Source organism: Gadus macrocephalus, chromosome 7, assembly GCF_031168955.1.
Source record: "Gadus macrocephalus chromosome 7, ASM3116895v1".
NCBI lineage: Eukaryota > Metazoa > Chordata > Actinopteri > Gadiformes > Gadidae > Gadus > Gadus macrocephalus.
In genome coordinates, this window is record NC_082388.1 from 6492215 (window position 1) to 6506787 (window position 14573).

At 44.6% G+C, this 14573-nt stretch overlaps 1 protein-coding gene across 1 annotated transcript in view; it reads right to left on the bottom strand.

Annotated features, from left to right (window-relative positions):
- The window catches only part of ephx2 (epoxide hydrolase 2, cytoplasmic), a 33335-nt gene that overhangs the window by 3203 nt on the left and 15559 nt on the right, over window positions 1–14573 (bottom strand). The window contains exons 10-17 of the mRNA XM_060055498.1: window positions 14420–14446; window positions 12536–12621; window positions 11483–11594; window positions 10702–10773; window positions 10300–10339; window positions 9447–9549; window positions 9197–9266; window positions 7443–7523 (exon numbers count right to left, since the gene is read on the bottom strand). Of these exons, the coding sequence (XP_059911481.1) occupies window positions 7443–7523; window positions 9197–9266; window positions 9447–9549; window positions 10300–10339; window positions 10702–10773; window positions 11483–11594; window positions 12536–12621; window positions 14420–14446 (591 nt within the window). The remainder of the gene's footprint in view (window positions 1–7442; window positions 7524–9196; window positions 9267–9446; window positions 9550–10299; window positions 10340–10701; window positions 10774–11482; window positions 11595–12535; window positions 12622–14419; window positions 14447–14573) is intronic.

Sequence of the window (14573 nt, forward strand, 5' to 3'; positions counted from 1 at the left end):
GGGAAAGGGAAGTCTGGGGCCCCCTGCTTGAGCTGCTCCCCTCGCGACCCGACCCCGGATAAGCGGACGAAAATGAGATGAGATGAGATGTTCCTCCAAACACATTCCTAAAGAGGGGATTTTAAAAGGGAGGGGTTTCCTTGGAAAGTTTTGTGCTACAATTATTTTGAGGATTATTAGGCAAGGCAAGGCAACTTTATTTATATAGCACTTTTCATACACAAGGCAGACTCAAAGTGCTTCACATATAAACATTGTCATACAATAAAATAAAATAATAGATATTTAGCTGAAAGCTAAAGCAAACATAAAATAGAAAAAGGCATTTTAGTATTAAAATAGAAAATAAAGGCAAAGTTAAATGTATTTAAGATTTAGCAGAAAGCTATAGCAAACATAAAAGTCTTCAGTCTTCTTTTAAAGGTGCTCAGAGTTGGGGCAAGTCTTAAATCCTCTGGGAGTTTATTCCAGCTATTTGTTGCATAGTAACTAAATCCTGCTTTCCCATGTTTCGTGTTTACTCTGGGGATAATTAACAGATTGGTCTCAGAGGATCTTAGTGGTCTAGAAGGCTGATGTAGTGGAAGCATATCAGTTAAATATTTTGGGCCTAAACCATGTAGGGATTTATAGGTTAGCAACATGATTTTAAAGTCAATTCTCTGACCTACAGGAAGCCAATGTAACGATTTCAGAATTGGTGTAATATGATCAAATTTTTTGGTCTTTGTTAGAACTCTAGCAGCAGCATTCTGAACAAGCTGAAGCTTCCTCAGAGTTTGTTTTGGGAGACCTGTAAGGAGACCATTGCAGTAATCAAGCTTACTAGTGATAAAGGCATGTACAAGTTTTTGTAAGTCTTCGGAGGACATGAGCCCTCTAAGTCTTGCTAAATTTTTAAGGTGATAATATGCAGATTTTGTAACTGATTTGATGTGACTGTCGAAATGTAAATCTGAATCCATGATAACCCCTAGATTTCTGGCTTTGATTGAGGTTTTCAGGGACAGAGAGTGAAGGTGTTCGGTTACTTTAAGCCTTTCAGTTTTAGAACCAAATACAATTATCTCTGTTTTGTCCTCATTTAGTTGAAGGAAATTTCGGCACATCCATTCTTTCACTTGCTCAATGCACTGGCACAGCAGATCTATGGGCCGATAGTCATTTGGTGATAGCGATACATAGATTTGCGTGTCATCAGCATAGCAATGATGGTCAATATTGTTATTTTGCATGATTTGCCCTAGTGGGAGCATGGAGATGTTGAATAAAGAGGGTCCTAAGATCGAACCTTGTGGGACTCCACATGTCACGTTGGTTGATTCTGATACAAAGTCGCCAATGGAAACAAAGTAGTTCCTATTTTGTAGGTTGGACCTGAACCAATTTAAGACGGTGCCTGAAAGCCCCACCCAGTTTTCTAACCTGTCCAGAAGTAATGTATGGTCTACAGTGTCGAATGCAGCACTGAGGTCAAGTAGCATTAGTATTGAGATTTTGCCAGAGTCTGTGTTAAGACGGATGTCGTTTACAACTTTAATAAGGGCGGTCTCCGTGCTTTGCAGGGGTCGAAACCCTGATTGGAAGGTGTCATAGCAACCAGTTGATGCCAGGAAGTGATTAAGTTGCTGGAGGACAACTTTCTCAATGATTTTACTTATGAAGGGTAGATTTGATATTGGTCTGTAGTTGTTAATAACAGAGGCATCTAGGCTCCGCTTTTTTAAAAGGGGTTTAATAACTGCAGTTTTCAAAGCTTTTGGGAAATTGCCTGACTGGAGAGAGTTGTTAACTATCTGCAATATGTCTGCTGCTAGGCAGTCGAAAACATTCTTAAAGAGGTTGGTAGGTATAGTATCAAGGCAACAGGTGGATGTCTTTAGTTGTGTCACAGTTTCCACAAGATTTTGAGAGTCTATAACATTAAAGCATGCCATCCTTGCCACGTTATTTTTGCCGGAACAGGGTGGTAGTCCAACATTTTTGTTTGAAGTGGAGATATTGATGGCGCGTCTGATACCTTCAATTTTATCAGTATAAAAAGCTGCAAACTCATTGCATTTCTGCGTGGAATGGAGATCAGGTGGAATTTGTGTTGGGGGGTTGGTCAGTCTGTCAACAGTTGCAAATAGGGTTTTTGCATTATTAGTGTTGGTTTTAATGATATTGGAGAAAAATGTTTCTCTAGCATTTTTTAAGTCTAAATTGTAGGCACGGAGGCTCTCTTTATAGATATCATGGTGAATATGAAGTTTTGTTTTACGGCAGATGCGTTCAACCTTCCTGCATTCTTTTTTCTGTGCTGTTACAGAAGCAGCTTTTCTCCAGGGTGCCTTTTGCTTTCCAGAAATCGTTTTAACCTTATAAGGTGCAATGACATCTATGACTTTCAAAATTTTCAAATTAAAGTTTTCTACAAGATCATCAGCAGAACATGGGTTTAGAGGTGGTAGCAAGGAGATGGCCTTTTTAAAAAGTACATTAGAATCTTCATTGATATACCGTTTTTTGACAGTGTTTGATTTTGTCTGTATGTCGGGAATAAAAGATATGTTAAAGAAAACACAAAAGTGGTCAGACAAGGAAGGATCAGTCACAGAGAGATCAGAAACATTGAGGCCCTTTGTGATAACCAGGTCTAGAGTGTGCCCCTTACAATGAGTAGCCTCTTTCACATGTTGAGACAGTTCAAATGTGTCCAAAATGGTAAAAAGTTTTTTTGCACACTTGTCATTCAAATCATCAGTATGAAAATTGAAGTCACCAGTTATAACTAGACAGTCAAATTCTGTGGAGATGCTAGACAATAATTCTGTGAAGTCATCGAAAAAATTTGCAGAATATGTGGGTGGCCTTTAAATAATTAATAGGAGAACTCTGGGGGAGCATTTCAATACAGCACTAAGGTATTCGAACGATGGAAAATCACCAAATAACATCTGTTTCCCCTGAAATACATTTTTAAATATAGCAGCAACCCCTCCACCTCTTTTTCCAGATCTACATGCATCAAAAAAGTTATAGTCGGGAGGAGCTGTCTCTATCAGAACGGTTGCACTGTTATTTTGTTCCAGCCATGTTTCAGTTAAAAACATAAAATCCAGTTTAGAAGTGTGAATAAAATCATTAACTAAAAATGATTTGTTATTAAGAGACCTCACATTAAGTAGAGCCATCCTGATGGTGCTGTTGATAGGCTTTAAGGTTGTTTTTGGTTTGGAGGCAATAGATATGAGATTTGTGAGGTTAGCAGTGTGTCTAAGTTTCCCTTTGTTTACTCTCTTAGTGGTTACAGCATGAATGCGAAAGTTGCCCTGCTTTGACGTAGGCAACCTTGGGTTCAGCAGATTATGAGAAACTTCCTTTATACTGTGTCTACGGCTGAACCCTTTTTTGTCTCAGTAATACTCAGGACTACTATCAGTACGGTGGTGGGGGTGGGGCGCCATCCTCCTGGGTGATAGCAGCCTGCGGCCATGACGTGGCGATGCTATCATTGACACAGATGCAAGTTTGATGCCAGCATATTCCAGTTTCTTAAATTCGGCTGGAAAATCGCAAAGGGAGACATCGGAGACTCTATCCCAGCTGGAGTTGTTGTTGTGGCTATGGGAGAGATGAGGCTGGAGGTCATCGTCGATGGGGGAATGCAGAGGAGGGGGGTGGCCGTTCCTCGCCAAGCCAGCATCAGCGATGGGGGAGGGCACAGTGTTGATGGCGTCGGGCGGGCTGTTGTCTCTCTTCAAGGTCTGTGGGCTGTCTGCTATCTGTGTGTCAGATAGTGGCAGAGTAGATGTGTGGGGGAGGCTGTAGTCTCGCTTCTTCTCAACCTGTGCTCTGATTGTGGCCTGTGCGTCAGACCATGGCAAGATTGTGGCCTGTGCGTAAAGCGAGAAGAGAAGATTGTCCCTCAACAGTTTTGAGCCTAACCTGTTTGGGTGTAGGCCATCTGCTCTGAAAAGATATTTGCGCCCCCAGAATAAGTTGAAATTGTCAATAAAGTCCCTTCCTCTTTCATTGCAGACTTTGGAAAGCCATGTATTCAGTGCAAGTAGACGACTGAATCTGTTTATTACCCTGTCAACTGTTGGTATGGGTCCACTGATGAAAGACTTGATGTGTATTTTGTCCAGTGTATCCAATAGATCAGTGTTATCCCTCTTCAGAAGTTCTGACTGTTCTCTTTGAATATCATTAAATCCTGCATGCACAATAATCTGTGAGATTTTGGGGTTTTCCAATATGATTTTGGCTAGTTTATGGTTGATATCACTAACCATTCCATATGGGAAGATGCATGTTTTGATCTTCTTACCGGTTATATCCTTGATAGTTGAGTCTCCTATAATCAGAGTGTCTGGTTCATCTGTCTCTGAGATGGGCCCTTGTTGGACGGTGGCAGACACATGCGCAGCCCGCCTCCGTGGCGACTGGTTGTTCCGTCTCTGTCCGCACTGTCCGTCCGGACGCATCTCGGGGCTCAGGGGTGCATCGGTGGCAGGCGCGTTCTTGGACTCTTGAAGTGGCAGGAACCGGTTCTTCAGTGACGGGCTAATCCGGCTGATACATGTAACTTTAGCTTTGGGTAGCTTAGCATTTGGCGTTGAGTGAACTTGTTGATTCACTTTGGTATGTTGCTTTGGCTTAGCGCCGACTCTGTGCCAGTGAGACGCAGCTGGAACTGTCTCTCTCTTGTCCAGCTTCGGGAAGGATACAGTGTAGCTTTGGTCATCTTGCTGTATCTGAGTGAGCTCAGCAAACTCACCCATCGGCACTGTATCCTGTAGGAGTCCTTTGCATTTTTCTACTGCTGCTAGTCTCGTTTCAATTAAAGCCAATGTCTTTTCCAGTTTGGCGCAGTCTGTGCATTTCCCAGTCTCCGTGCCTGAGATATCCGAATGCGGAGGCATGTTGGCGGTAGGAAAGTCCAAGGCTTTTTCTGCGGTCTGATCCGGGAGTAAAAAGTGCCAAAATGTATTGTTGAATCGAGCGATTGAGGACGATTCAACACACACTCCACACACAGTGATGGAGTGTGTGTTTGTTGAATCTCATCTATCTCAAGTTCCATTTGCGAAGCGTGTATGTGTGTCTGTGTGTTTGTCTGTGTGTGTGTCTGTGTGTCTCCGTGTGTGTATGTCTCCATGTGTGTATGAGTGTGTGTGTGTGTGTGTGTGTCTCCGTGTGTCTGTCTCCGTGGGTCACCGTGTGTGTGTGTGTCTCCTTGTGTGTGTCTCCATTTGTGTGTGTGTGTGTGTGTGTGTGTGTGTGTGTGTGTGTGTGTGTGTGTGTGTGTGTGTGTGTGTGTGTGTGTGCAGGGCTCCAAACTGCGACCAAATAGTCGACCAAAATGTGAGAGTGTGCGACTGAATTTCACATCACATGTGCGACCAGTAAATTTGCCCTTTTTTATTTTATTATTTATTACACGTTAAACGGGGAAGGGGCGCGTCAACGAATCCGAAATCTGTAGCAGGCCAATGAGTGTGAGACGGATAGGGAATGGCCACTGTTAGTGGCTAATGTGTGGAGGGGGAGGGTCCTAGAGTTTAAATATCGAGCGCGTGTAAACGTCTCTGTGAGCAAACTATTGACTCGTTCTTCGGACCTGCGGCTAGTGTGCCATAGGGATGGATTCAATGATTCTTTTGCTTCAGTTCGCGTCAGTCAGTTCACCAAGAAGTGTCGTTCAGAATCGTTCGTTCTTTCGTTCGTTCAGTCGAGTTTCCGGTAGCGGTGAATCGAATCATGGAATGCACGGTTCTCAGCTGAGTCAATCAGACTCAGCTCCTTCGTTCTCAATCTCAAACCATTGTGAAAGTCGGTCATCAATCAATATTACAACTTTAACCAAGACATTGAAATGTTTGATTAATCTGGCATGAAGTACAAAGTACAAAGACAGCATGCATTTATCATTTCACTGATATTGAATCGTATTATCGTACGCTCGCTCACTAAGCCTATTCCCTCTTCACAGTCAGTGAACGAACAGCGAGTCAGCGACTAGTGGGTCTGGGAGGAGTCGAGTCTGAGAACGAACGAGACGAACGAGAGAGAAGAATCAGTTCGATTTGTTCATGTTAAAGATTTGTTCAAACATTCAAACTGATTCGGTAACGAACGACCCATCGCTAGTGTGCCAGTGCCAGAGTTCAGCACGGGTCTTATTTTGCAAACACGCACCCACCCGTACCCGCAATACTTAAAACCGCATCCGACCCGTGTTCCAACAGTAGCGCAAGTTACATTCCGCACCCGACCCGACCTGCTATAAATTGATATCGACGCCCGACCCCCACCCGAAGGAAAATTAGACACAATAGTTGGAACGCCGGGGAATTACATTATGTGGTGTTTGGCCACATAGTGTAATAATGTTTGCCACATCTTCCACTGTTGACTCCTCCGCTCCTGAATAACATCTCCAGCCCCGGAGAAGTCTAGCTCGCAATCGCAAAACCTGCATCCAACCCGCGTCCAACACGCGCCCAACATGCGCTGTTCAGGCGTCCGAACCTACCCGCACCCGTGTCCGACACAGTCAGGGCCGGCGATCGGCATAGGCGAGCTAGGCGACCGCCTAGGGCGACAAATGCGTTGGGGGCGCCCTCTGGTGGCGCCCTTAATTAAAAAATATATCAATTAAAATATACGACGCGAACGGAGAAGCGAGGGGGCGCGGGAGCAATTGTCAGGGCGGCCCGAAACCGTCAGCGTACATAGCACCCCCCCCCCCCCCCCCCCCCCCCCCGGTCGCAAGACCTGTCCAGGGCGCAAGTTGACTTCGAGTCGCCTAGGGCTCCGAAACGGCCAGCGAACCCGGTCAGGACTTCATGTGCAATAAAGGGCATTTCAGACGGGAGGCGTTTGTCGCGCCTGCTGCGTTCTCAATGGAGATGCGAGCGGGCAGAGAGGAGGCGCAGCGTCCTGCGGCATGACAAGCCGGCACACTCCCGTGAAACTGTTGCTTCCGTGCTCGTCGAAAGCATGCACGTACACATGGAAACAGTTGGTATAGATGAGAATCACAATAAAATGTGACGCTGAATTTGAAATCGCACATTGTAATTTCTGCATCTTTTATAAACATTTGTATCAGTAATACATTGAAAAAAGAGAAAATCACATTGCCATTTTGATTTATGGTGTGTGCCCCTAAAATGTGTGTGTGTGTGTGTGTGTGTGTGTGTGTGTGTGTGTGTGTGTGTGTGTGTGTGTGTGTGTGTGTGTGTGTGTGTGTGTTTGTTTTTGTGTGTGTGTGTATTCCGTATGTGTGTGGATCACTGTGTGTGTGTGTTCTTGCTTATGTGTGTCTGTTCACCTGTGTGTGTGTGTGTGTGTGTGTGTGTGTGTGTGTGTGTGTGTGTGTGTGTGTGTGTGTGTGTGTGTGTGTGTGTGTGTGTGTGTGTGTGTGTGTGTGTGTGTGTGTGTGTGTGTACCTGTTCCTCCATTCCCTTGGTAAGGATGGGCAGCAGGACAAAGTCTTTCCCAGCAGTCACCATCAGGGCTGGCATCATGAGCTGGAATACATACAAATAAGGACACACATGGACACACACACACACAGAAACCCATACACACACAGTCACACGCACACACAAACATGGACATAGACACACACACATGGACACACAGACACACACACATGGACACACACACACACACACTCACACTCACACACACACAAAGACGGACACAAACACACAGACACACACATATATTTAGGTTTTCTTATTGGAATCCATTTGTGCCCAATACGTAGATCGCAAAGGTAGTGCCAGTCAATCACCCGACATTCCAAAAAAATCATACAAATGTTCTGTATGTATAATGTAGAGGAAGATGAAGAGGTTGATTTACTCCCATCCAAAATTGCAGCACTGCTTCCCATGAACTTGCCTGCAGTGGAGGGTGAGACGTTGACAGTACAAGCTGATATTGAGATTCTGGATACATTTGGAACTTAAGGGCTGATTATGTTCCCACATTTACGCAACGCAAGGGGGCTACCCGTTACGTCCTTGCGGACACTCCTTGCGTCCACCGCAAGGGCCTGACGTGCGCCTCCCATAAATTGTTACCTTCCGTCGAGACAACGCAGCAGCAAAGGCTGTGATTGGTCCGCTAACTAAAACTCAACGCAAAACCATAAAGGTTCATCAGCCCTTTACTCACAAAAGGCAAAGTTTCCAAACATGAGGAATTATGCTACCTCCATGACTGCATTATTTGGCTCTGCTTATTAATGTCAGTAAGTCTTTCCCACATGACGACTATTAAAGGTTGTATCAGCGATGTTAGATGACAGGTGATCTCTAGGAAAGATCAGATGAGGTCGATAATTTATGTTTCGGCATAGAATCGCTGATACAACCTTTAAGTATATCAAACACCATTCCACCATGACTGATGGTCATTTGGAAGCCTGTGCTACTGTCCGGACTATGCAACCCTGGCTGACTGCATTCAGTGCAAGTCATCAGAGTATGTATAGATTTGTTTAATCAGGGGGAAAAAAGAGTGAGCTCAAAGAGCTCTTTTACAGCAATGCCCTGATCACAAAAGTCCAGGATATACAAATCACAGAATACAAACTGGAAGCAAAATACAACAATCAAAATGTCAATAAAGTTTAAAGAATAAAAATACATGTATCACTCCGCTTTACAGGTTCTTAATAACTGTTAATGTTATTAACGATCTTTATGTTGCTTAGATTGCTAGTGTGTTTATGTGTTGCTTGGCAATAGATCAATCCCAGTACAGTTTCGGATGTATCTGTGTTGGCAGAGCCAAATAAATCATTAAATAAACAAAAAATCCTAGTTGTTGCTCATTACTGTTAATTAATAAATGGCGCTTGTAGAACTGTTGTATAAAAGCAATATCACACTCGAGGTCGTGCTGTTGTACTGAATATCAGCTCGGCTGTGATTATCTTCGGCACTCGGCCTACAGCCTCGTACCAACGACCGAATCACAGCCGTGCTCATATTCAGTACAACCGCACTCCCTCGAGTGTGATATTGCTTAATTGAAGACTGTTGCAGGCAGACGGAGCAGAGTACATGAAGGCCCTCTTCCCAAACCCAGTACGAGTTCTGCAGGTAGATAGAGGTAGATAGAAAGTCCAGAGAGCGCAAAGCTGTATGATGGTTTTGTTTCCAAAGTGAGGTAAGTGCGTTAAACAAACCTTTCCCCGGGGACGGGAACACATCCACCTCCAGTTCCTCTCAATGTTACGGTACCAGTTCAAAGGCCTCCTGGAACAGAGAGGTGTGAGGTGTGAGTCAAAGTGTGTGTCGCGTGCGTTTGTATATGCGTGTGTGTGCGTGTATGTGCTTGCGTGAGTGTGTGTTTGAAAGATACATGTAAGTGTGTGTTTATGTGTATGCGTGCGCGTGCGTGTGTGTGCGCGTGTGTGTGTGTGTGTGCGTGTGCACCTGAATCCTGAGTCCTTGAACTGCTCTACGTAGAACTGAAGGTCAGACTCCGTGACCAAGTTACTCCTTGGAATCTCTTCCGGTAACCCCACAAACAGACCGCCTGTTACACAAACACACACACACACACACACACACACACACACACACACACACACACACACACACACACACATATAAACAAACATGGACACACACACACACACACCAGACAGACACTCACAGACACACACACACACACACACACACACACACACACACACACACACACACACACACACACACACACACACACACACACACACACACACACACACACATATAAACATGGACACACAAAAACAAACAAACATGGACACACACACAAAAACACACACACAAAAAAACACACAAAGAAGTTTAAAATGTTGAAGAAATGTTTAAAATCAAGTAAGTTCAAAAAGATCTTGCAAACACACAAAGGTTGTGTTGTGTTCGGTGCTGCACACCTGGACATTCATTCATTCACCATGGACGTTCATTCATTCATTCACCATGGACGTTCATTCATTCATTCACCATGGACGTTCATTCATTCATTCACCATGGACGTTCATTCATTCATTCACCATGGACGTTCATTCATTCATTCACCATGGACGTTCATTCATTCATTCACCATGGACGTTCATTAACTTATTCACCATGGACGTTCATTCATTCATTCACCATGGACGTTCATTAACTTATTCACCATGGACGTTCATTAATTTAATCCCCATTGACATTTACTCATTCATTCCCCATGGATGTTCATTCATTCATTCAGCATGGCCCTGATGTGGGTGGAGCTATCAGAGGTGGACTGTCTTACCTCTGGCACAGACTCCTGCTGTACTGATCTGTGGAATGTCCTGTAGAGAGAGAGACACACACACATTGCACACACACACACGAGGCATGGTTGTGTATGGGGAGAGTAATGTGTGGAAAGTGTGTGTTGTGTGTGTGTGTGTGTGTGTGTTTTTTAGGAAGTGTGTGTGTGTGTGTGTTTGTTTTAGGAAGCTTGCGTGCGTGTGTGATGTAGAGAGAGAGAGTGTGTGTGTGATGGAGAGAGAGAGTGTGTTTGTGATGAAGAGAGAGCGAGAGGGAGTGAGAGTGTGTGTGTGTGTGTGTGTGTGTGTGTGTGTGTGTGTGTGTGTGTGTGTGTGTGTGTGTGTGTGTGTTTATGTGTGTGAGTGTGTGCGTGTGACAGAGTGTTTGTGTGTGTCCTCACAGGCCTGCTGTCGAGGAAAAAGATATTGAACGTCCTCTCCAGGTCCGTTTCTAGTTCGGCCTCCGCAACCCCCTGAGAGAGAGGGAGAGAGAGGGAGAGAGAGAGAGAGAGAGAGAGAGAGAGAGAGAGAGAGAGAGAGAGAGAGAGAGAGAGAGAGAGAGAGAGAGAGAGAGAGAGAGAGAGAGAGAGAGAATGAAGGAAAGAAAGAAAGAGAGATTGTAGAGATTGCTGATGGAAGATTGTAGAGATGACATATCCCATTGAAAAAACAACATGTTTGTCTTAGTGTGTGTGTGTGCGTCTCTTAGTGTGTCTTAAAGCGTGTGTGTCTTAGTGTGTTTCTGTGTTTGCGTCTCTTAGTGTGTGAGTGTGTGTCTTAGTGTGAGTCTTACTGTGTGGGCCTCTTACTGTGTGTTTGTGTCTTACTGTGTGTGTGTGTGTGTGTGTGTGTGTGTGTGTGTGTGTGTGTGTGTGTGTGTCTTACTGTGTGTGTGTGTGAGTGAGAGTGTGTGGCATAGTGTGTGTGTGACTGAGTGTGTGTGCGTGTGTGTCCTAGTGTGTGTACTAATGAATGAGTGAGTAAGTTAGTGAGTGTGTGTCCTTGTGTGTGTGTGTGTGTGTGTGTGTGTGTGTGTGTGTGTGTGTGTGTGTGTGTGTGTGTGTGTGTGTGTGTGTGTGTGTGCGGGTGGCTGTGTGTGTGTGTGTGTGTGTGTGTGCCTGCGTGCGTGAGTGCTAGTGTGTGCCTATGTGTGTGTGTCCTAGTGTGTGTGTGTGTCCTCACCGGCTCTTGGAAGTAGATCTGATAGTCGAAGATCGGGACGGCTTTGACTTTCATCAGGGGGTCCGAGGTGGGGTCCACGGGGAACAGGGGGGTGTTAAGAGAGGCCACCGCCCTGCACACACACACACACACACACACACACACACACACACACACACACACACACACACAGTAAGAAAGACACGCATACACACACAGTTAGTAAGTAAGATGAAGGTGCTGTCAAATACCATCCTGTGTGTGTGTGCGCGTGCATCTTACTGGGTGAGTTTGTGTGTGTGCGTCTTACTGCGTGTATGTGTCTTGGTGTATGTGCGTCTTACTGTGTGTTTGTGTCTTGCTGTGTGTGCGTCTTATTGTTTGTGTGTATGTGTGTTTCTTACTGGGTGTGTGTCTTACTGTGTGTGTGCGCGTGTGTTTTACTGTGTATGTGCGTCTTAGTGTGAGAGTGTGTGTCTGTCATAGTGTGTCTCAGTGTGCGTTTGTATGTGCGTGTGTCTGTGTGTGTGTCTGTGTGTGTGTCTTAGTGTGTTCCTATGTGTGTGTGTGTGTGTGTGTGAGCTTTCATCTTAGTGTGTGTCTGTCTTAGTGTGTATCAGTGTGTTCCTATGTGTGTGTGCGTGCTTGTGTCTGTCTTAGTGTGCGTGATCGTATTATTGTGTGCGTGCGTCTTAGTATGTGTCTTTGTGTGCGTGTCTTTGTGTGTGTCTGTCTAAGTGTGTCTCAGTGTGTTCTGTGTGTGTGTGTATGTATCTTAGTGTGTGTCTGTCTTAGTGTGTCTCAGTGTGTGTGTGTGTGTGTTTGTCTTAGTGTTTCAGTCTGTCTTAGTTTGCGTGTGTGTGTGTATGTCTGTCTACGTTTTTGTGTGTGTGTCTCAGTGCTTGCATATGCATGTGTGCGTGCGGGTGCGTGCATGCGTTCGTGTGTGTGTCTTGGTGTGTCTGTCTTAGTGTGTGTGTGTGTCTTAGTGAGTGTGGTGTGCGTGTGTTTGTGCGTCTTAGTGTGTGTGTCTCAGTGTGTGTGTGTGTGTGTGTGTGTGTGTGTGTGTCTCACCGGACCCTCTCGGGGAAGTACTTGGCCATGCTCCAGACCAGGGCCCCGCCCCAGTCGTGACCAATCAGGGTCACCTGAGGGATGGCCTGGCCCCGCCCCCAAAACACACAGGCCGTCACCCACAACATATCGCACAACGCAGCAATATCCTCTCTCTCTCTCTCTCTCTCTCTCTCTCTCAGGGTTGATATTACACCACCAGGTCTGAGTGTGAATAGCTGTTACAAGCTGTTTTGAAACTCTGCCTCTTCCTGTTCTTTATTGACATCACAGGTGGGCGTGTCCAACCACATGTGCGCTGGATAGATCAGTCTACCAGCCTACCCAGTGGACTGAAGCAAACGTTGCTCATCTATCCGTGATACATGTCGGTGGACACACTCACACACTAACTCCAAGGGCCCTATTTTAACCGTCTGAAACGCAAGTGAGAAGTGCCAAACGCAAGTGGCTTTGTGGACTGTTCTATGGCGATGTCGCTATTTTACCGGCGGATAAATTAGTCTTGCGCCCGACACAATTCTAAAAAGGCTTGCCCTGAAGTAGCCTAATTACACGTAGGTTTGGTTTGGGTGTAACGTGCAATAAACCAACGAGAGTCCCCTTTAAGAGCCATGAGCGCATTTGAGTCTGACGAGTTGATATTTTGACAGCGCGTCTGCAGTCTCCGATGAGAAAGATGCACATGAATTTCAAACTTCAAATGGCTCAGTTTATGGCCAAATAATATGGCCTAATTCACACATGGAATAAGGTTTTCTTCCACAACTACAGAAATACTGAGTCCTCAAATATATTTCAGCAAAGAAAACTTTTATGATCTAACATATTATCTGCAGTAATTGTGGTACTATTTAATGATATACGCAATACATAAACAAACATTTTTCTTACCAGTATTGTACACATTATCGTTATCGACTTGTGTTCCTAATATGCATGCGTCCCCCCGACTGTATTATGCGTTATGTGTATAGTTTGCGTGTGTTTAAACAGATGGATGAACACAACCGCGCCCGCATTCATTATTATTCATTATTTTACACATACACACATGCGCATGCTGCATTCATTTATTCTTTTTAACACTCACTCGCGGTAAAACAATGATTCTCACGATCAAATACTCATCAATCCTGCAAGTTATGGGCTTGGACACGATGTCTGTGTTAAGAAAATATGTGTTTGCTGTAGGGTGTTTGCAGATGCATTGATTTAAAAGTACAACTTATTACAGCTGTTCTTTCAAAAAATATTTACCAAGAATGTGTGGCTAGGTAGATGAGAGAAGCAAAGTATAACATTATGCATGCGCCCTTAAAATAGCATCTGAACAACGCGCCACTGACTTAAAACCAGGTATTTCCTGGTTTGTGGCAGAATTGTTTTCTGAAACTGCAAAATAGCACCAGGGAATTTTTGCGCCAGAACACGCCTCCTCCTTTCGCCAAACCGCCAAGACCGCAAGATCATTCCCTAATTTACCGACGCGTGGCGGTGGAGGGAAAAGAACGCTCTGCGCCAGTTGCAAACTAGCAGCGACACATGCGTCAGTGTAGAAAGTCAATCAGTCACACACACACACACACACACACACACACACACACACACACACACACACACACACACACACACACACACACACACACACACACACACACACACACACACACAGACAAATATACTCACACAATCTAAGATAAAAAAAACAAAACTCTAACACACGCTCACACAAGTCTTATTAGACTGACTGAGCCAAGTGAGGCTGCTTCAAACATCAGCCATGCACACATACACAATCTAAGATTAAAAAAAAATAAAAAAAATAACACATGCTCACACAAGTCTGGACTTTGGGATACGAACCCAGTGTCGGTGACTCACCAGTATGTCCATGAAGGATATAAGGTCCTATGGAGAGATGACATGAATGCAAATGTTTAAAGATGAACTGAACTGACATAATCAACATCGATAACATGTTTGTTATGACCATTATAAAAAAAATGAAACTAAAAGAAATATTAAAGAAAATCTA